The sequence below is a fragment of the Aquarana catesbeiana genome, linkage group LG03 (assembly GCF_042186555.1).
Source record: "Aquarana catesbeiana isolate 2022-GZ linkage group LG03, ASM4218655v1, whole genome shotgun sequence".
Taxonomy (NCBI): Eukaryota; Metazoa; Chordata; class Amphibia; order Anura; family Ranidae; genus Aquarana; species Aquarana catesbeiana.
Genome location: NC_133326.1, coordinates 731669757 through 731690583, shown reverse-complemented (window position 1 = coordinate 731690583; position 20827 = coordinate 731669757). Strand labels below are relative to the sequence as shown.

Here is a 20827-nt window from a genome sequence, read left to right as displayed (position 1 = left end):
CTCAATTCCTATCTCTATCTTCATTTTGATCTCCATCTCTATCCACATCTCCATCTCCATTTCTATCTTCATTTCTATCTCCATCTCTATCCACATCTCCATCTCTATCTCCATCTCTGTCTCCTTCTCCATCTCCAACTCCATCTCTCTCTCCATCTCTGTCTCTCTCAATTTCTGTCTCTATCTCTATCTCCATCTTTGTCTCTGTCTGAGCTTTTTATTCTCATATTAATTATCATTCTAATTTAATAGTTAAAGCTTTTGGATTCATGCTTGAAAAACAAAATCTTTTTTTTTTTTTTTTTTATATAATTAAACATTTTTATTTGATGGACACACCTGCAGTTTGGGCACTGACTCTTTTGGAGCCTTGCTATTGACTCTGTATTGATTGGAAAACTCACATGCTGTGCGGTGTGACAGACCAGTGTTATGGTGGACACCTACGTCTTGGTGGCCCAACATGACTCACAGTGGTCAAGCTGTGTAATTATTTTTTTTTTTACTTGTGCATTAAGAGGAGACATCTGCCGGGTGTGATTAGGAATGACCACAAAAATAATATTAGTCATGTGGCCTCCAGGATGATGAAATATTTCACTGGTAAGGAGGGAGGAGAAATAATATGGAGGAAAGAAAATCAGAGGAGAAGCTCCTTCTATCATCATAACCCAACACTACGAGGTCAGAGAAGAACCCATCATCTACACAATCTATCTATCTATCTGCTATTCAGATCATGTCTGTGGAATACGAGGATTTACAAACTCTTCAGGAGGACACAAAACAATCTAATGGAGCTGGAGTAACTAACCAGATACGTCAAGGTATGAAAATCTTATAACGAGAATTACACCCAGCACACAAGACAAGAGAAGTAGTACTGTGCAGAGTCCATACATACAGAATAAGAACAGATATCGAGAATTACACCCGACATACAGGACAAGAGAAGTAGTACTGTGCAGAGTCCTTACATACAGAATAAGAACAGATACTGAGAATTACACCCAACATACAGGACAAGAGAAGTAGTACTGTGCAGAGTCCTTACATACAGAATAAGAACAGATATCGAGAATTACACCTGACATACAGGACAGGAGAAGTGGTTGGTTACTTTGTGATTGATTAGTAGTTCTGGTTTGTCCTATGATTGGTTGTACAGATTTAGCATTGAACGGTCATCATTTTGTTCTGTTATCAGCAATCATGATGAAGAGATGGGTCCCGGAACCTTCCTCCACCCTCATCTGCTCCCTGTCAGCAGTCTGCACTGGACTCATCTTCATCATCATCATCCTCATCGTCACCATCACACGTGAGTTCCCACCATCTTCCCACCACATTGTCACAGTTCAGGAACATTACTGAGTGTTCAAAAAATATTACTATTGTAGATAAAATTATTATTTAAAGAACACAAATTGTTCCGTTTAAAATAGACACTTAAACTATGATTCCCATGCAAAGAATTGCAAGGATATATACACATTGAATCAAGAGTTTGTTTTATTTATATTTTAAGACCCCTTTCACACCGAGGGCGTTTTGCAGGCAGCGTTAAAAATAGCGCCTGCAATCCGCCCTCAAACAGCTGCAGAATTGTCTGCAGTGTGAAAGCCCTCTCCTGTCTATATCTCCAGTCTGATCACCACGTCCATTCCACTACAGCATCTGCGCTCCTATAAATCCCACTCCCGTCTTACCACCCTCACCCTCCTATTACTCCTAATGTCTGGGGACATCGCACCAAACCCCGGCCCTCCCACACCCAATTTCCAACACCAAGATCGGCCATCTACCTCCTCCAACAGTAGTCGCAACTTCAACCTTCTCATCCCAATTCCCCTGATTCCACAAGTCAGCCCCCCTCTTTCATGTGCCCTCTGGAATGCCCGCTCAGTCTTGAACAAACTAGTTTCTGTCAATGACCTTTTCCTCTCCAAATCCCTCGATCTATTTGCTATAACTGAAACCTGGCTCCAGGAATTTGATACTACCTCTCCAGCTGTACTGTCCCACAGTGGCCTTCTCTGGACTCACTCCACCAGACCCAGTGGACGAAAAGGAGGTGGTGTCGGACTTCTCCTCTCCCCACAATGCACCTTCCAGGTTCTGCCCACACCTCCCTCTCTTTCCACCTGCTCTTTCGAAATGCACTGCATTCGTCTTTTCTCTCCAGCTTGTCTGAGGGTCGCAGTCATTTATCGGCCTCCTGGACCAGTGTCACGCTTTCTGGATGACTTCTCTGCATGGCTACCCTATTTTCTCTCATCCGAAGTGCCTGCCATCATCCTAGGTGACTTTAACATTCCAATCAATGTTAATAATGCTACCACTTCTAAACTACTCAACTTAACCTCCTCTTTTAACCTAACACAATGGACACAAACCACCACTCACTCCAACGGCAACACTCTTGACCTTGTATTCTCCCATCGCTGCACTCCCTGCAATCTCTCCAACGCACCCTTTCCTCTCTCTGATCACAACCTTATCCGTTTCACACTCTCCTTGTCTCCTATATCCCATGCTGCCAACCCACAAACCACTACCCGCAGGAACCTTCGCAACTTCAAACCTTCCCTTCTTCACTCTGCTACTGATGGCCTTTATGACAAAATCGCACCCCTGTCCTGCCCAGACCTAACCACTTCCATCTACAACACCACGTTGTCATTCTCCCTAGACGTACTTGCTCCTCTTTCTACACGCAGAACCAGGCCCCATCTGCCACAACCCTGGCAAACAGACGACACCAGAAGTCTCAAGAGACGCAGCCGTGCTCTTGAGCGAGCATGGCGTAAATCTAAATCCCTGCAAGACTTTACCCTCTACAAATCTGTCCTTCTCAAATACAACTCCTGCCTCCACACTGCTAAACAAACCTATTACAACACTCTCATCAAAACCCTCTCATCCAAACCTCGTCAACTCTTTTCTACCCTTAATTCCTTACTTCACCCCCCACCGCCCCCTCCCACCAACTTGCTTACCGCTCAACATATTGCCAACCACTTCAATAGCAAAATCAACACAATTCGCAAGGAGATATCCAGCATTAAAATTCCTCCCCTACCCAACATATCAGGTCCAACACCACACTCAATACTCTCCTCCTTTTGCCCAGTTACCACAGAAGAAGTTGATAAACTCCTCTCCATGGCCCACCTCACTACATGTCCCCTGGACCCTGTCCCCTCTCAATTACTGCGACCACCTTCCCACTCTATCCTCAACTCCCTAACCCACATCTTCAACCTCTCCCTCTCGTCCGGCACCTTTCCTTCCCCGCTCAAACATGCACTGGTTACCCCCATACTCAAAAAACCCTCACTAGACCCCACCTGTTTGAATAACTTAAGACCTATCTCCCTTCTCCCGTTTGCCTCCAAGCTCATCGAACGCCTTGTTCATGACCAAATGAGTCGCTACCTCACGGACAACAACCTTCTCGACCCCCTACAGTCTGGCTTCCGCCTACAACATTCGACTGAAACTGCCCTACTAAAAATCACCAATGACCTAATAACTGCCAAAACCAATGGCCACTACTCCATACTCATACTTTTAGACCTCTCTGCTGCCTTTGACACAGTTGACCACCTGCTGCTCCTCAGCAAATTACACTCCCTTGGCCTCCGTGATTCTGCATTATCCTGGTTCTCCTCCTACCTATCTCAGCGCACTTTCAGCGTCACTTACAACTCCATCTCCTCCGCTCCCCTTCCTCTTTCTGTTGGGGTACCCCAAGGCTCTGTCCTTGGGCCTCTCCTTTTCTCACTCTATACCTCTTCCCTGGGCCAGTTGATCACCTCCCATGGCTTCCAATACCATCTCTATGCCGATGACACACAGATCTATCTCTCCACTCCCCAACTCACCCCCACTATCTCCTCACGGATCTCAAACTTGCTGAATGACATATCGGTATGGATGTCACACCACTTCCTCAAACTTAATCTTTCTAAAACTGAGCTTGTTATATTTCCTCCTTCACGGTCCCCCTCCTGTGACTTCACCATTAATATCAACAACACAACCATTGGTCCCTCCACACATGCCAGGGTCCTGGGTGTAATCCTTGACTCTGACCTCTCCTTCAGCCCCCATATCCAATCACTGGCTAAATCCTGCCGCCTTAACCTCCGCAACATCTCCAAAATTCGACCCTTCCTGACTAATGACACTACAAAACAACTTATTCACTCCTTGATTATTTCCCGCCTCGACTATTGCAACTCTCTGCTTAATGGCCTACCCTTAAGCAGGCTATCCCCCTTCAGTCTATTATGAATGCTGCTGCTAGACTAATACACCTCACTAATCGATCCGTGACTGCTGCTCCTCTCTGCCAATCCCTTCACTGGCTTCCCCTACCCCACCGTGTAAAATTCAAAATGCTAACCACAACATACAAGGCCATTCACAACATCGCCCCCATCTACATCACCAACCTCATCTGCAGATAACGCCCAAATCGCCCCCTCCGCTCCTCCCAGGACCTCCTGCTCTCTAGCTCCCTTGTTACCTCCTCCCATGCTCGCCTTCAGGACTTCTCCAGAGCCTCTCCCATCCTCTGGAATTCCCTGCCCCAGTATGTCCGATCAGCCCCTACCCTGTCCACCTTTAGGAGATCCTTGAAAACTCATTTATTCAGGGAAGCCTATCCCACACCCACATAACTGTCCCTGAGCCACCCCCATCAAATCATTCTTTGCAGCTATTACCTTTTGTACCACCACCCCCTCCCTTTAGAATGTAAGCTCTACGAGCCGGTCCCTCCTGTACCTTTTGTATTGAACTGTACTGTAATTGTGTTGTCCCCCTTATACATTGTAAAGCGCTGAGTAAACTGTTGGCGCTATATAAATCTCGTATAATAATAATAATAATAATAATAATAATAATCTTTATAAACAATGTTACTTTGTATCTCTCTTTCTCCTATCAGATCAATGTTTATAAACAATGTTACTTTGTACTGTATCCATCTCCAGTGTTACTTTATATATCTCTATCTCCAATCTGATCAATATTTATAAACAATGTTACTTTGTATCTCTCTATCTCCCGTCTGATCAATGTTTATAAACAATGTTACTTTGTATCTCTCTATCTCCCATCTGATCAATGTTTATAAACAATGTTACTTTGTATCTCTCTATCTCCCATCTGATCAATGTTTATAAACAATGTTACTTTGTATCTCTCTATCTCCCATCTGATCAATGTTTATAAACAATGTTACTTTGTATCTCTCTATCTCCCATCTGATCAATGTTTATAAACAATGTTACTTTGTATCTCTCTATCTCCTGTCTGATCAATGTTTATAAACAACGCTACTTTGTATGTCTCTATCTCCTGTCTGATCAATCTTTATAAACAATGTTACTTTGTATCTCTCCATCTTCCATCTGATCAATATTTATAAACAATGTTACTTTGTATCTCTCTATCTACTGTCTGATCAATGTTTATAAACAACGCTACTTTGTATCTCTATCTCCTGCCTGATCAATGTTTATAAACAATGTTACTTTGTATCTCTCTATCTCCCATCTGATCAATGTTTATAAACAATGTTACTTTGTATCTCTCTATCTCCCGTCTTATCAATGTTTATAAACAATGTTACTTTGTATCTCTCCATCTCCCATCTGATCAATATTTATAAACAATGTTACTTTGTATCTCTCTATCTACTGTCTGATCAATGTTTATAAACAATGTTACTTTGTATCTCTCTATCTCCCGTCTTATCAATGTTTATAAACAACGCTACTTTGTATCTCTATCTCCTGTCTGATCAATGTTTATAAACAATGTTACTTTGTATCTCTCTATCTCCTGTTTGATCAATCTTTATAAACAATGTTACTTTGTATCTCTCCCTCTCCCGTCTGATCAATGTTTATAAACAATGTTACTTTGTATCTCTCCATCTCCCATCTGATCAATATTTATAAACAATGTTACTTTGTTTCTCTCTATCTCCCGTCTGATCAATGTTTATAAACAATGTTACTTTGTTTCTCTCTATCTCCCGTCTGATCAATGTTTATAAACAACGCTACTTTGTATCTCTCTATCTCCTGCCTGATCAATGTTTATATACTGTAAATGGAGTTGGGCTGAACACCCCCCCCCCCCGTTAGGTTCTCACCTCAGAACTCCTGTAAAGAGAAAAAGTTTGGACCCGAACGGCGAACCCTTTTAAAGTCTCTGGTACCCGAACTTGAAAAATCAAATATCCTCATTTTGAAGGCTTATATGCAAGTAATTGGCCATAAAAAAGCGTATGGGGTTCGGGTACTGCCCTGGGAGACATGTATTAATGCAAACATTTTTTTCAAAAAAGATTGTTTTTTCAAGAGCAGTGATTTTAATGATGCTTACAACAAAACAAATGAAAAAATTCTTTAAATATAGTGCCGGGGGGGGGGGGTCCCCTTAGTCTGCCTGTAAAGTGGCGCATCTGTACTGTGTATAGAACCTGCTGCAGCAAAACTACATTTATAAAGAAAAAAATTAAATTTAAATTGCCGGCAATACAATACCATTTCTGGCAATAGAAAAATAAAATAAAAAACATCTTGGGGGTCCTCCCAATCCTTACCAGGCCAATGTTACTTTGTATCTCTCTATCTCCCGTCTGATCAATGTTTATAAACAATGTTACTTTGTATCTCTCTATCTCCTGTCTGATCAATGTTTATAAACAATGTTACTTTGTATCTCTTTATCTCCCGTCTGATCAATGTTTATAAACAATGTTACTTTGTATCTCTCTATCTCCTGTCTGATCAATGTTTATAAACAATGTTACTTTGTATCTCTCTATCTCCTGTCTGATCAATGTTTATAAACAATGTTACTTTGTATCTCTCTATCTCCTGTCTGATCAATGTTTATAAACAATGTTACTTTGTATCTCTTCTGTCTGATTAGGTCAGGTTCTCATAGCTGCAGCTTATACATTTGTAGTATTTGCACAGCATCTCCTGTTTATCATTTTTCAAAAGGGAATTGATAACAAATACAAGGGGAAAGTGGCAGCAGGACACAAGGGCAGGCCTAATACACTTTTTTGGATGCCTGTAGTATTTCCATTGTCTTAAGCTGGTTAAAACAATCCCTAGTGATCCTGCCACAAAGGTTCTTGTTCAAACATTTCCTGTTATAGGGTGACAATGCCCTGCTCTCTCTTTGTTTTTATGTGGCAGGTCAGGGGGTGGGTGAGACAGAGCAGAGCCTGGAGGTGAAGCTGAGGAACATGAGTATTGAGGTGCACTCCAGAGTGGACCAATTATATGTGGAAAGTAAGTGGGGACTTTGGGTTCTATGGGGGGGGGGGTTTACAGTGGGATAATGTGGGGGTACTAGTCTTTTCAACCTGTTATTGTTTCCCTTTTCCAGATTCAGGGATGGCGGAGAAACTGACTGACTTTGAAAGCTTCATGAAGGACTTCAGTAGTAGGTTTTGGGGGTTTGACGGTCGGCAGAGCATAAGCTGCATCCTGTTATCTATGTGGGTAGTGATAAGTTCCATGTAATCAATGGGCAGTTGAGCCAAAAAAAAAAGTTCTCTCTGTTGATGAGATCCTCAGGTCATGGAGGAGATGTGAAGACCAACAGGGCCTCATATACTGAACATGAGCATTCTCTGTGGCCTCTTTATCTTCTCCTGGGCACCAAATAAACCAGTTACAGATCTGCAATTTAAGTATTCCCTTTGTCATTTTTTTTGGAGGCTGAGTGATCCATTGTCTATACCAGACAATCTCATCCAGGGTTCAGTGGAACCCTATGGTTTCTCCAGGGGTGGATAAGTGTTCCTCCCACAATGTCATTTGGCATGTGTGAGTGATGGGGCAGGTCATGTTAGCAAGATTTTTGTCTTTCAGTGGATTGGTGGGCATCATACATTGTGCTTGAAGTACACCTTTATTGCTGGGTGACATGATTGATGAGGGGTGTACATCGTAGGACATTTTTTAATTTTTTTTTTGTAGGTCTAGTTAAACTTGTTTCCTTATTTTGTGAATGAGTAGGGGTACGGTATCCGGTGGTCCACCTATTGTTAAAGGGATCTTCTAGATTCCAATAAGCCCCCCACCCACCCCCCAGCCCCTACAAACACCGGGCCAGGGTTGTTGGGAAGAGGCCCTTCTCCCAGTAGCGGCCTGTCCATAAGGGCCGCAGGGGCGCGCCCCCCTAATCCATGCACCCGGCCCCCTAAACTGCATGCAGGGCACCGGACTCATGGGTTCCAATCTTTATTTTATTTTTTTCAGAAGCATGTGATTAGAGCCTGAGGCTCTATCTAATTGGCTTCAAAAAATGGTGAGGCACTGCGCCCCGAGCCCACCCAGTTGTGTGACGATAGCAAATGAATATTTGCTATTGTCTTCCTAAATCTTGGGAAGTGGGTCCTGAGACCCATTACCTGATTGGCTGAGAGGAGAAGTGATCCTATTGGACTGACCAACCAGGGGGCTGTCGGCGGGTGTATTGTTTGCTGCCCCACCCAAAAAATATACCACCAGCCACCACTGCCTTCTCCTATCCACATGGGGATGAGGTGCACTGCAAGGTACCTCCCAAGTTGAGGGTATGTGGACTAATATTGTTCAGGATTGGGGGGGGGGCACACACTTACTGTATCTACCCCCCATTCTGGCCCTGATAAAAGTGTGGCATGGATTGTGCTTTTTGTTCTTGTCTGTTGTATGAGGTTTCCACTTAGAATTCATATCAAACCCTGAAACTAGGATAACGGTCTGGTATAGATAAATAGAATTTCAGAATTTTTTATCTATGTGCAAATGTGTCAGTGTTGCTGTGATAGGTTCTATACATCGTACAGATGGGTCACTTCACAGGCTGGGTCTGGCCATCCCCAGGCATGTTATTTAGGGGAATTTTGCAATTGCAATACTTGACTCTTACGTATTGATAAAATTGCTGATCTCCGTTAAATGGAATTTAGTAAACACTTTTTGTTTTGGTCCATTATCCCCAGGGCAGTGCACCCCTCCATGCCATTTGCCAATAATCTTAGAAAATGACCAATACCGGTTTTAAGCTTTTGACTCCTATTGACTTCAATGGGGTTTCGGATTCACTATTGTTCGCCGAACCCTGCTTGAACTAGATACATTCAGCTCATCCCTACTCGCGATAACAGAAATGTGCATATAAGCAAAAAAAGAAGATCCTGCACTATGAACTCCAAGTGATCTTTGAGAGCAGCAACTCTGATGTGAGATATACACAGTCAATAATAAATGGTTACAAATAGAGCTGCACTGAAATACCAATAAAATGATAATATATGAATCAAGAAATAGTCCAAATAATGAAAAAAAAGTCCAGTGCAAATAGTGAAAAATAAGTCCAAGTTATGATGAGAGGAGTCCTTCCAATGATATTGACACCATCAAACACCCAAATTGAAATGTGAACTCCACCGTATAAAGTGTTCAATTACCAGCTTATATGGACCTCCTATAATGGGAGGTCAGAAACACTATACCCAACCAGGGCCTTTATCCATCCAGGAGGGGTATGAAGATGGCAACTCCCTCCATATGAGGATTCCCAAGGCAAAAGGGTCAGAAACTATCTCAGCTCAATCTTAACTGAAACCCTCCACAGAGCCCATACGACATGGATCCACCCTCAGGATATCACACCCCATTGGACTCCATGTCGTAAAGGCTCTGTGGAGGATTCCGGACAAGATTGAGCTGAGATCATTTCTGACCGTTTTGCCTTGGGAATCCACATATGGTGGGAGTTGCCATCTTCATACTCCTCCTGGATGGATAAAGGCCCTGGCTGGGTATAAGCCACAAGTGTTTCTGGCCTCCAGTTATAGGAGGTCCATATAAGCCGGTAAGCGAGCACTTTATATGGTGGAGGTCACACTTCAATTTGGGTGTTTGATGGTGTCAATATCATTGGAAGGACTCCTCTCATCATAACTTGGACTTCAACCCTTTTATTATTTTTCACTATTTGCACTGGTGATTTAGCAACTAATGATTGCTGCTTCAGGGCTGGTCAGGACTTTTGTTTCAATTATTTGGACTATTTCTTGATTCATATATTATAATTTGTATTGGTATTTCAGTGCAGCTCTATTAGTAACCAGAAATGTTCATATAACTAGCATAGAAGCCAATTGTGCACGTTCTGGAGATCACTGAGGTCAACGTTCAGTTAAAGTATATGTCTTGGTATGATTTAACCTGCTGGTCTCCTTAAAATCCAGGGAGCTCCTAACTATAGTAAGCACAGTGACTCTACTGCCCTGAACCCCCAAGCAAAGTTGTTGTCATCCCAGAGGGGAAGAATCTGTATATGGTTCAGCTCTCCTCTTTAATGGTTTTTGTGGGCAGCAGAAACATCTGAGAAGATGAACATGTGTACAGTTTAGAGGAATAAAGACTGATTTCCTGTCTCCTCAGAACAAGCCGTGGCAACCAAAGTGACGAATATCAAGTCGCTGGTGAACCTTTTTCTGTCTGACGAAATCACAGGTAACTGTGCCCTGTAAGAATAATGAGTTGTGTTGACATCTGGGCCTGCCTGGACATTTGTAGCATGTATTGTATTCATTAGGATCAATCTGATTGGAGGCTGGACATTTTCAGGTGTTAGAGATAACTGTATAGCAACAAAAGTATGGAATTATTCTTATTAAAGGCCAACATGTTTCATTCATTCATAACGTCTCAACTAACCCCCATCCCATTGTTTTGTGTTTTTCACCCAGGACCTAGGAAAAGGGTCTGTTTATGAGGGTGGTCTTTGCCCTCTCTGACCTAGCAATTCTCAGTCCCTTGGTGCCCAGGTCTACTTTGTAGAACTGAAACTAATTTCAGGTTTCGATTATCCTCAATCATACTGAGCGTTCATCTCCACATGAGCTTCTCTCTTTTCAGACATAAGATACAGGGATCCCAGCCGATGAACACTTTATTTCATTCCAGTGGTCATGGCCAATGCTTGCACCAAGATTCTTGGGTATCCGTCCTCGGGCCCTTCTTAGACGCTAAAATAAGCTCTAGGAAAGCCAACTCCTGGGGGAATGGAGATCACTGAGGTCAATGTTCAGTTGTATAACCCAGGGTTTCTCAACCACTATTCAATGGAACCCTAGGGTTTATCCAGAGTCAGTAACCACTGACACCAATTGTCTTTTTAGCTATCTGTAAGGGAGGATTCTTTCCAGTGACCACAAGTGTAAGGAGCATGGACGTACCTACAGGGGTCACAATCGCGACTTGGGCCCATGCTGCAAGGGGACCTGCACGGCCCCCTTGTAGGCCTGTACAAGAGGAGCCGCGGGGCGGCTGCCTATAGAGGAGATGATCTCTCCATTTTTCTCCTTCATCTGCTGATCACCCACAATAGGAAGAGGAGAAGTGGCATTCAGCGGATGTAGGAGGAAAATGGAGAGATCAAGTCCACTATATATAGCTGCCCCGCTCCTCCTATCCAGCTTCCTGCTGCCCCCCCATGTACTCTTCCTGGCCCCCTCATTGTCCCCCTGCAGCTCTGCCAGGTACTCCCCTCCCCTCTTCTGCCGGCTGCTGCGGGGGATCTGTCAGGATGGAGAGTGGGGAAGGGGCCGGTAAATGTGTCATATACCGGCCCCTTCCTTTTCTGAATGGAGAATCAGTGAGCTGTACCGATCACTGAATCTGTCCATTCATAACTGAAACATAGTAAACTGTGTTACTATGCTTCAGTTTGTGAATGAACGGGAAGCCTCTGTACAGAGCTATTCCTGTCCATTCATTCTGTGCAACTGAGGCTGCAGAGGAGATTGATCGCCGTGTCCTCAATCTACTTTCTCTGTCTCAAAAGTCTGTTTAGACCCCTGATATCTCACCAAAGCCCCCTAATGGGGCTACTAAACATTTTTTAAATATAATTTAAAAGATAATCTTGTAAAAAAAATAATAAAAAAATAAAATAAACTACTGACACCAGTGGCAGAACTACCAGGGTCACAAAGGTTGTACATGTGTTCCACCAAAGGGCTTGGAGGGAAGGGCCCGATGGGAGTCAGGGGGGCCCTTTATGGTTTCTTGCACTGGGGCCCTGTAGGCATAGTTACATCACTGGTAAGGAGCATTCTTCCCACTGACCATCACATTAATGTACCACAAGCTGTTCATTTTATAATATTTTTTTATCAGGGGTTCCCTGGAGACAAAAAGTTATTGCAAGGGTTCCTTCATGTTGAAAAGGTTGACAGAGGCTGGTATAACCGATCAGCACACAAACAAAACATTTGTGAACAGCATATAAAAGTGGGAATATATGGATATATGACCAAAATTGTAAACACCTGACCATCCCAAACCATAGGCATGAATGTGGAGTTGCCCCCACTTTGTGGTCATAACATACACCATTCATCAGGGAATGCTTTCTACAAGATATTGGAACATTTCATGAAAACTGGAGAATTAAATGTTCATCAATATAATGCAATCTACCTTGGAAGCCTGACTTCTACCAAAACTTTCCGATTTTTTGGGCGGAGTGAGGCAGGATTAGGTCCCCCGTACATTTTTTATTCCAGTGACCCCCTCGTGGGGAGAGCTATTCGAGGAAACAAGTTGTATTTTTTTTCAACAGGAAGGCAAACAGCAATAAGAGAAAAACAGGAAGGGGCAGAACCTGGTGGATTACATCAATATGTGTCCCTGTTGGAGACATCTCTCCCCACTTTGTCATCACCAATGATGACGAACAAATTGGTCATAAAAATCAGATGAATCTGAAAATGTTTTGATCCTCCTGATTATGAGATTATGGTGATATGAGCTTACAGAAAATCATACAATTCATAAATAACCATTTACAGATCAAACCCATCTACTGTGTGCAGATGTTGAGGGGAATGGAAACTTTTCTACTGAGTCCATTGTCCCAGGCTGAGAATCTAAACTTTTCCCAACTAGAGCTGGTTTTTTAATGTTGGAGATAAAGGTCCCTCACAAGAAGCCCAGAGACTGGGAGATACATCTGGTGTTCCTCTCTTATTTCTTCCCTGCTAATGAAGACACAGACATATTGATATTTGCATTGTTCCTATTGCAGGTTCTCTTTCAAGTGACAATCAGAGGATTTTGGCCGCAGTGGGGAAACTAACAGATGGACTCCGCAACAGCAATGGTACGTTTATTCTATTTCGGCAATCACTTATCCTCCTCCACACCTTCATTTTAACTAACTTTCTAAGGCACGATTTTTCACTATTATCATTTGATCCCTGGCTTCCTGTACAAAATGCAGGAGGTAACCCCACCCCCTAGTCTCCAACCTAATGAGACCTTTTCAGATTTTCTGTTAATTAAAAAAGGCTGCTGAGACAAATTAATATAAGTCTACCTCCTCCTTCTCTGTCACTTCTCTTTCTCCTCTTCTTTCTCTCTCTCCCTCCCTCCTTCCCCTTCTTTTCTTTCAACTTATATCTCCCCCCTTCCTCTCTCCTCCCTTCTGTCTCTATTTTTCTCCTCCACTCTTCCTCTCTCCTCTTCCTCTCTCCTTCTTTCTTTCTCTATTTTTCTCCTCCACTCTTTCTCTCTCCTCTTCCTCTCCCTTCCATTCTTTCTCTATTTTTCTCCTCCACGCTTTATTTTTCCCCGTACCTCTCTCCTCCCTTTCTTTCTCTATTTTTTTCCTCCACTCTTTCTCTCTCCTCTTCCTCTCTCCTCCCTTTTCTTTCCTTTCTCTATTTTTCTCCTCCACTCTTTCTCTTCTCCCTTCCTCTCTTCTCCGTTCTTTCTCTACTTTTCTCCTCCACTTGTTCTCTCTCCTCTATTCTTTCTCTACTTTTCTCCTCCACTTGTTCTCTCTCCTCTTCCTCTCTCCTCCCTCTATTTCTCTATTTTTCTCCCCCACTCTTTCTCTCTCCTCTTCCTCTCTCCTCCCTTTCTTTCTATACTTTTCTCCTCCACACTTTCTCTCTCCCCTTCCTCTCTCCTCTATTCTTTCTCTGCTTTTTTCCTCCACTCTTCCTCTCTCCTCCCTTTTCTTTCCTTTCTCTATTTTTCTCCTCCACTCTTTCTCTTCTCCCTTCCTCTCTTCTCCATTCTTTCTCTACTTTTCTCCTCCACTCGTTCTCTCTACTCTTCCTCTCTCCTCTATTCTTTCTCTACTTTTCGCCTTCACTCTTTCTCTCTCCTCTTCCTCTCCCTTCCATTCTTTCTCTATTAATCCTCCACGCTTTATTTTTCCCCGTACCTCTCTCTTCCCTTTCTTTCTCTATTTTTCTCCTCCACACTTTCTTACTCGTCTTCCTCTCTCCTCTATTCTTTCTCTACTTTTCGCCTTCACTCTTTCTCTCTCCTCTTCCTCTCCCTTCCATTCTTTCTCTATTTTTATCCTCCACGCTTTATTTTTCCCCGTACCTCTCTCCTCCCTTTCTCTATTTTTTTCCTCCATTCTTTCTCTCTCCTCTTCCTCTCTCCCCCCTTTTCTTTCCTTTCTCTATTTTATCCTCCACTCTTTCTCTTCTCCCTTCCTCTCTTCTCTGTTCTTTCTCTACTTTTCTCCTCCACTCATTCTCTCTCCTCTTCCCCTCTCCTCTATTATTTCTCTACTTTTCTCCTCCACTCTTTCTCTCTCCTCTTCCACTCTCCTCCCTTTCTTTCTATACTTTTCTCCTCCACTCTTTCTCTCTCCTCTTCCACTCTCCTCCCTTTCTTTCTATACTTTTCTCCTCCACTCTTTCTCTCTCCTCTTCCTCTCTCCTCCCTTTCTTTCTATACTTTTCTCCTCCACACTTTCTCTCTCCTCTTCCTCTCTCCTCCCTTTCTTTCTCTATTTTCTCCTCCACTCTTTCTCTCTCCTCTTTCTCTCTACTTCCTTTCTTTCTCTATTTTTCTCCTCCACACTTTCTTTCTCCTTTTCCTTTCTCCTCTATTCTTTCTCTACTTTTCTCCTTCACTCTTCCTCTCTCCTCCCTTTTTTTCTCCATTTTTCTCCTCCACTCTTTCTCTCTCCTCTTCCTCTCTCCTTCCTTTCTTTTGCTAATTTTCTCCTCCACTCTTTCTTTTTCCTCCTTCCAGGCACTGTTGATCCATTATGCGGTTCGGATTGGACACACTTTGGCCTAAACTGCTACTACCTGTCCCGGAACGCACGGCCATGGGATTATGCCAAGAAACACTGTGAGGATAAGAAGGGTCAACTTGTGGTCATCAAAGGTCTGGATGAGATGGTGAGGATAACAAGGTGTAAATAGGGCTGTCACACAGGGGCTGTTATTACTGACATCCCTCTGTAGATGTTGGCCACCGACACAATTGTTTGGCTACATTGTGAGTTTCTGACCCAAAACAAGTACACACATGATGAAACTGAGAAACATAGATGTCCAGATGACATTTGCCCTGGAATTATTAGGGTTGGTTTACTAAAGAGAAATAGACTGTTGACTTTGCAAGGGAAGTTGAACTTTGCAAGGGAATGTCCCCACCCCCCCCCCCCAGAACTTAGAGTATGAGGTCAAGCTCTGCTGACTATCATAAATCTAATCACGTCTTTGTTTTCATTTCCCCTGCCTGTGATTGGGTATTCTGGGCAAATTGAAACTTCACCACATTCAACAAGCTCTGGAGAATTTTCCCTTGCAAAGTGCAACTTCTCTTGCAAAATGAATGACCTGTTTGCGTTCAGTAAATCAAACCCAGTGATTCACAAACCCATATAAACCCAACAAAATTTCACATATTGCAGCTTACACCTTATAGATAATTATGGTGTGTCTTCATAAACCAGTCTATTGAGGAGAGTGCTCATGGCAGAGGGAGGTCCACAATCAGAAGCAGTCTGGTTGGTTGCTGCGGATTACCTCATTTGGCTCTCTGATCTTTTTACTGTTTCATTAGAGAAGCTAAATGTTAATGCTTGGAATAAGTGAAGCAGATTTGGGAACTATGATGTGTAACAAGGTGCTGATGGCCGGTGACCATTGAAGGACACATGAAAATAATTACATGCATGGTGCTAACAGAGTTACTGCACACCCCAGGCAGGATAACGCAATGTCCACTCTTCACAGAAAACCACAAATCTCATACATTGGCCTCTACCAGTTCTCTCACATGAGTCAATATAGAGAAGTTACAGCACATAGGTAGACAATCCTGACTCATCCTTCAGCAGGCCTGGGGCGACCTAACCCCAGTACCCCAAAAGTCCTTCCCAGAAGGTGACAGAGCAGTTCCCATCAGCAGGTGTTTCAGAGAGTCCTCAAACATCATATACCCCTTCTAGAATCACAGAGGGACTCCATAGAACTAGGTGAGCACCAAATGTCCTCATTGACACATAGAAACTTCCCGACACTATGAGCTGTGCCCCAGGCTGGATTTATACCATTTTACCCTTGAACTAGTATTTTGTACTGCATCCTCCAGACCCCAGCTAACCTACTCCAACATCACACTAACAAGACTAGACAACATAGCCAAAGAAGGAACACCAAAGGTGGGTCAGAAACACAAAGAGAGATATTCTGCCCACTATCCATCAATATACAACAAAACTTGGACAAACATGGAACCCCAAGGCTGAGGTAGAATGACTAAGAGAAACATCCTGTCCTCTCTCCGTAAATAGACAACAAGAATGAACAGCATAGTCACAATCTTAATTCCTCAGTCTGATGGTTCCTTTTGTGGCTATGTTGTGAATGGATGGAGAGTGGGAAGAATGCCAATGCCCACTCTCTGTAAATACACAAGACTGGACAGTGTAGACACAGGAGGAACTCTAGGCTGGGGCAGAAAAACTGAGACATACAATTTGCACAGTCTCCATCAATACACAACAAGACTAGACAACAAAATCACAGAAGGAACACCAAGGCTGTGGTAGAAAGACTGCGAGAGAGAAGACAACAAGATAAAACAACAAAACTCCAGAAGGAATGCCGAGCCTGGGGTAGAACGACTGAGACAGCCTTGGTGTTCCTTCTGTGGCCATGTTGCCTTGTTTTGTTGTGTATTGATGTGCAAAATGTATCTCTTAGTCTTTCTGCCCCGGCCTAGAGTTCCTCCTGTGACTAAACTGTCCAGTCTTGTGTATTTACAGAGAGTGGGCATTGGCATTCTTCCCACTCTCCATCCATTCACAACATAGCCAAAAAAGGAACCATCAGACTGAGGAATTAAGACTGGCACCATTTTGCCCACTCTCCATCGATACATAACAGGTCCAGAACACACTGAAGGAACACCAAAACTTGGGCATAAAGGCAAAGAGAGACATTCTGCCTACTCCCCATTAATACAGGACATGATTAAACAATATGGTCACAGATAGAACCCTAAAGCCTGGTACACACTATTCGTTTTTTTTTTTTCCTCCAACCCATGGAAAAAAAAACTGTCAGCTCCGGTCGGAGACACTGTACTAATCATATGAGGTTAATTCAGCGATCTTACCCACTGAGCTGTTGTGTTCTGACAAGGGGATCCCCCCCACAAGAACATGCCATTGGCTGAGAGTGCTGATCGGGAGTTGGTCAGATGGTGGTTTTCCAGCATGCACATCCAATAGAAGCTGGCTAAACAACCGGCTTCTGTCGGACAGACCGAAATTACACACGGGCAGAATGTCAGTCAGCTTTTTTTGAACAGGCCGTTGTCTCCCGACATTCGGCCCAAGTGTAAGCGGCTTAAGACTGGACCAGAAAGACTTGGAGAGAGACATTCTTCCCACTCTCCATCAATACACAACAAGACAAGACCACATAACCACAAAAGGAACCTCGAGACGGGGGAAGAAAGACTTGGAGCTCCATTTAGCTCACTCTCCATCAATCCATAACAGGTCTAGAAATCATAGCCAGAGAAGGAATACCAAAACTCGGGAATAAAGGCTAAGAGAGGCATTCTGCCCAATTCCCATCAATAAATGACAAGGTTAAACAGTGTAGCCAGAGATAGAACCCCAAGACTGGGGTAGAAAAACCGAGAGGGACAATCTTTCCACTCTCCATCAATATGAAACAAGACTAGACAACATGGCCACAGATGGAACAAGAAGATTAGGCAGAAAGACTTAAAAAAGACCTTCTGCCCACTCTCTATAAATGCCCCTAGAATGATGCCGGGAAGAGTAGAGCCAGCTGCACATCACCCCCACCTAATGGAAGTTAAATTGCAGATGTACAGACCCCGAATGGGTGATCCTTTATTTGGCGGCACACTACTTTCCACTAGCATAAGCCCACACAACTGTGTATAATAAAATAAATTATTTTATTATACACAGTTGTATGAGACTTTGTAATATATGTGGGGACTGTACTCCATCTCTGGCAGTCCTGTCCAAACACCATGGTCTATGTTGGCTTTGCAAAAATCTGTTCCTTCCTGTAACCCATGGGTAGGTACCAAGGGAAAGATGAAAGATGCCATCATGTCCCCTGATATAAACTCAAAGCCGAGAGCACTCTGAGATTGAAGAATTGCATATACGGGATTATATTCTATTCCCATGTAAAAGGACTATCCTTCTCTGAACTGGGCAGCTTGCTTTGCACCTTTATAAGGAATCCCTTGTGGATCTAAATTACTGATGGGCTTTTATACAGGAAAGGACTCAATGTAATCCTCAATTCTTGCTGGCTGGTGACTTTGCTCATACAGACACAATATCTGTCCTCCCTTTTGACCATTGACATTCTCTTTTAGCCCAAGGCTTCACCCAAGGAACCTGCTACATCCTTAACTTGGCATGGATTCCTTCAGAGAGAAGAACACCCATCCACACACATAAAAGGCATATGAAGAGCACCTGTCACCTCTTTATAAATGTGTCTCTACTCTTTTTAGATTCATTACAGTAAATAATATATCTGCTGTGTTTGACTGTGGCGGAGTGTGAGCTCCTCTGGTACAGAGACCGATGTGACTGGCTCAGTGTTCTCTGTACAGCACTGCGATATATGTCATAGCTATATAAATGTAAAATAATAATAGTGTATGACTGTGGGGGAGGGGACATTAGAGTGTAAGCTCCTCTGGTACAGACTGATGTGACTGTGAGGAAAGGGACATTAGAGTGTAAGCTCCTCTGTACAGAGACTGATGTGACTGTGAGGGAGGGGACATTAGAGTGTAAGCTCCTCTGTACAGAGACTGATGTGACTGTGAGGGAGGGGACATTAGAGTGTAAGCTCCTCTGGTACAGAGACTGATGTGACTGGCTCAGTGTTCTCTGTACAGCACTACGGTATATGTCAGAGCTATTTAAATGTATAATAATAATAGTGGGTGACTGTGGTCAGGACATTAGAGTGTAAGCTCCTCTGGTGATTATATAAAATAATATGTAGTGACTGTTTTTGTTTTTCTACAGAATTTTCTACGTAACATTTCACAGTCACAGAGTTTGTGGATCGGTCTTTCATATGAGAAAGAAATCTGGAATTGGGTGGACGGCACATCCTATGAGAGATCTCCAATGTATGAAACCGATCTTTTCCTTCTTACATTACCTGCAATAGAAAAAAAAATGTTTAAATATCCTTTTTATGTGCAAATGTTGGACCTCTTAGCTAAAATACTTTCAGGCTTTAGGAGCTGCCTGCTCCTGCATTGGCCATCTAGGCTTTGCCATCTGTTCTGGTTAATATCAGTGCTGGCCCGGTCACTAATGTTTTTTTTTTATTTTTTTACCCCTCAGGTTCTGGAAAGATGGTCAGCCTTCAATCAGGTTTAAGAGTGTTAGATACTGTGCTCATTTGGAAAATGGAGAGAATTGGCGCACTTCTTCTTGCACTTATAGTTACCGATACGTCTGTGAGAAGAAGACATTGTGACCTGCAATGATGACCATCAGACATCTCCTGATATGTCCATCTCCTCTTCTCTCCTTCGCCATACTACAGTGAGGGGGAATCTACTAACAGAAGAAAATGTATCCTGCTGGACATTCTGGGACTTGGAGTGCCTTGTAATGAGGGTTCCTCAAAATGTCTACAACCCATCTCCAGCCTTAAAGTCATGAATCAACTAAACCCCACTTAATTAAAAGTGAGGATGGGGAGACACTGTCAAAACTGCCACCCACTGCTCTTCAGTGACCGCCCATAGTCATAACATTAATCAAACCTTTGGAGACTTCCCAGCTTCTCATTTTATCAAGGGCCGCATCAGTATTATGGTTGCCTTCAAAAGGGCCGGTTGTATCTTTGAGACCAAGATCTAAATGTATCTACTCTTTATCACAATAAAAATTGCTCTGCATTCGATTATTACTGGTTTTAGTAATAACTTAAGACTTAAGCTGTGAAGGGCAGGTTGCTGACCAGCATGGATCCCACTCACACTCCTGTAGCAGATGATGCAAGTCTGAAAAGGAGGGTCGCACACCACTTGTATCTTCCAGAAGAAAATTTGTTGAAGACTGCTTAGACAGAACATGGTTGTGCCATGGTAAAGTTTCTTGTGGATGATACCTGCAGTGTGCGACCCTCATTTTTAACTGGCATTGAATTGTATTATTCTCATAATAATTATAATCAGATGCCCACCTCCCCTTAGATCAGATGTCAAAGGCTGCCCCACCATCAGAAGTCAAGAGTTCTTCACCCACCCTTACATAACAGTGCATCCTCATTGTTCTGCTGCTAGGAAGAAGCTGTGGGCGGAGCTGAGAAGCAGAAAGTGCAGGGTCTGGAGGAGGACCAGAGGAGGGCTAGAGTCAGCTGCCGGAGTTTGCTGAATGCTAAAACCAGGGGAGGCAGAGACGAAGGGGGTGCTGCAGCTGCACAGTG

At 43.2% G+C, this 20827-nt stretch overlaps 1 protein-coding gene across 1 annotated transcript; it reads left to right on the top strand.

The window, feature by feature from the left end:
* The first annotated feature begins 600 nt into the window (after positions 1 to 600).
* Positions 601 to 20302, top strand: LOC141133824 (C-type lectin domain family 10 member A-like). The gene is made up of 9 exons (XM_073623385.1): positions 601 to 827; positions 1208 to 1321; positions 7233 to 7328; positions 7426 to 7482; positions 10482 to 10553; positions 13132 to 13206; positions 15105 to 15256; positions 19408 to 19514; positions 19735 to 20302. The coding sequence occupies exons 1-9, from the start codon at positions 740 to 742 to the stop codon at positions 19868 to 19870; spliced, it is 897 nt and encodes a 298-aa protein (XP_073479486.1). The 5' UTR covers positions 601 to 739; the 3' UTR covers positions 19871 to 20302.
* Positions 20303 to 20827: the final 525 nt, after the last annotated feature.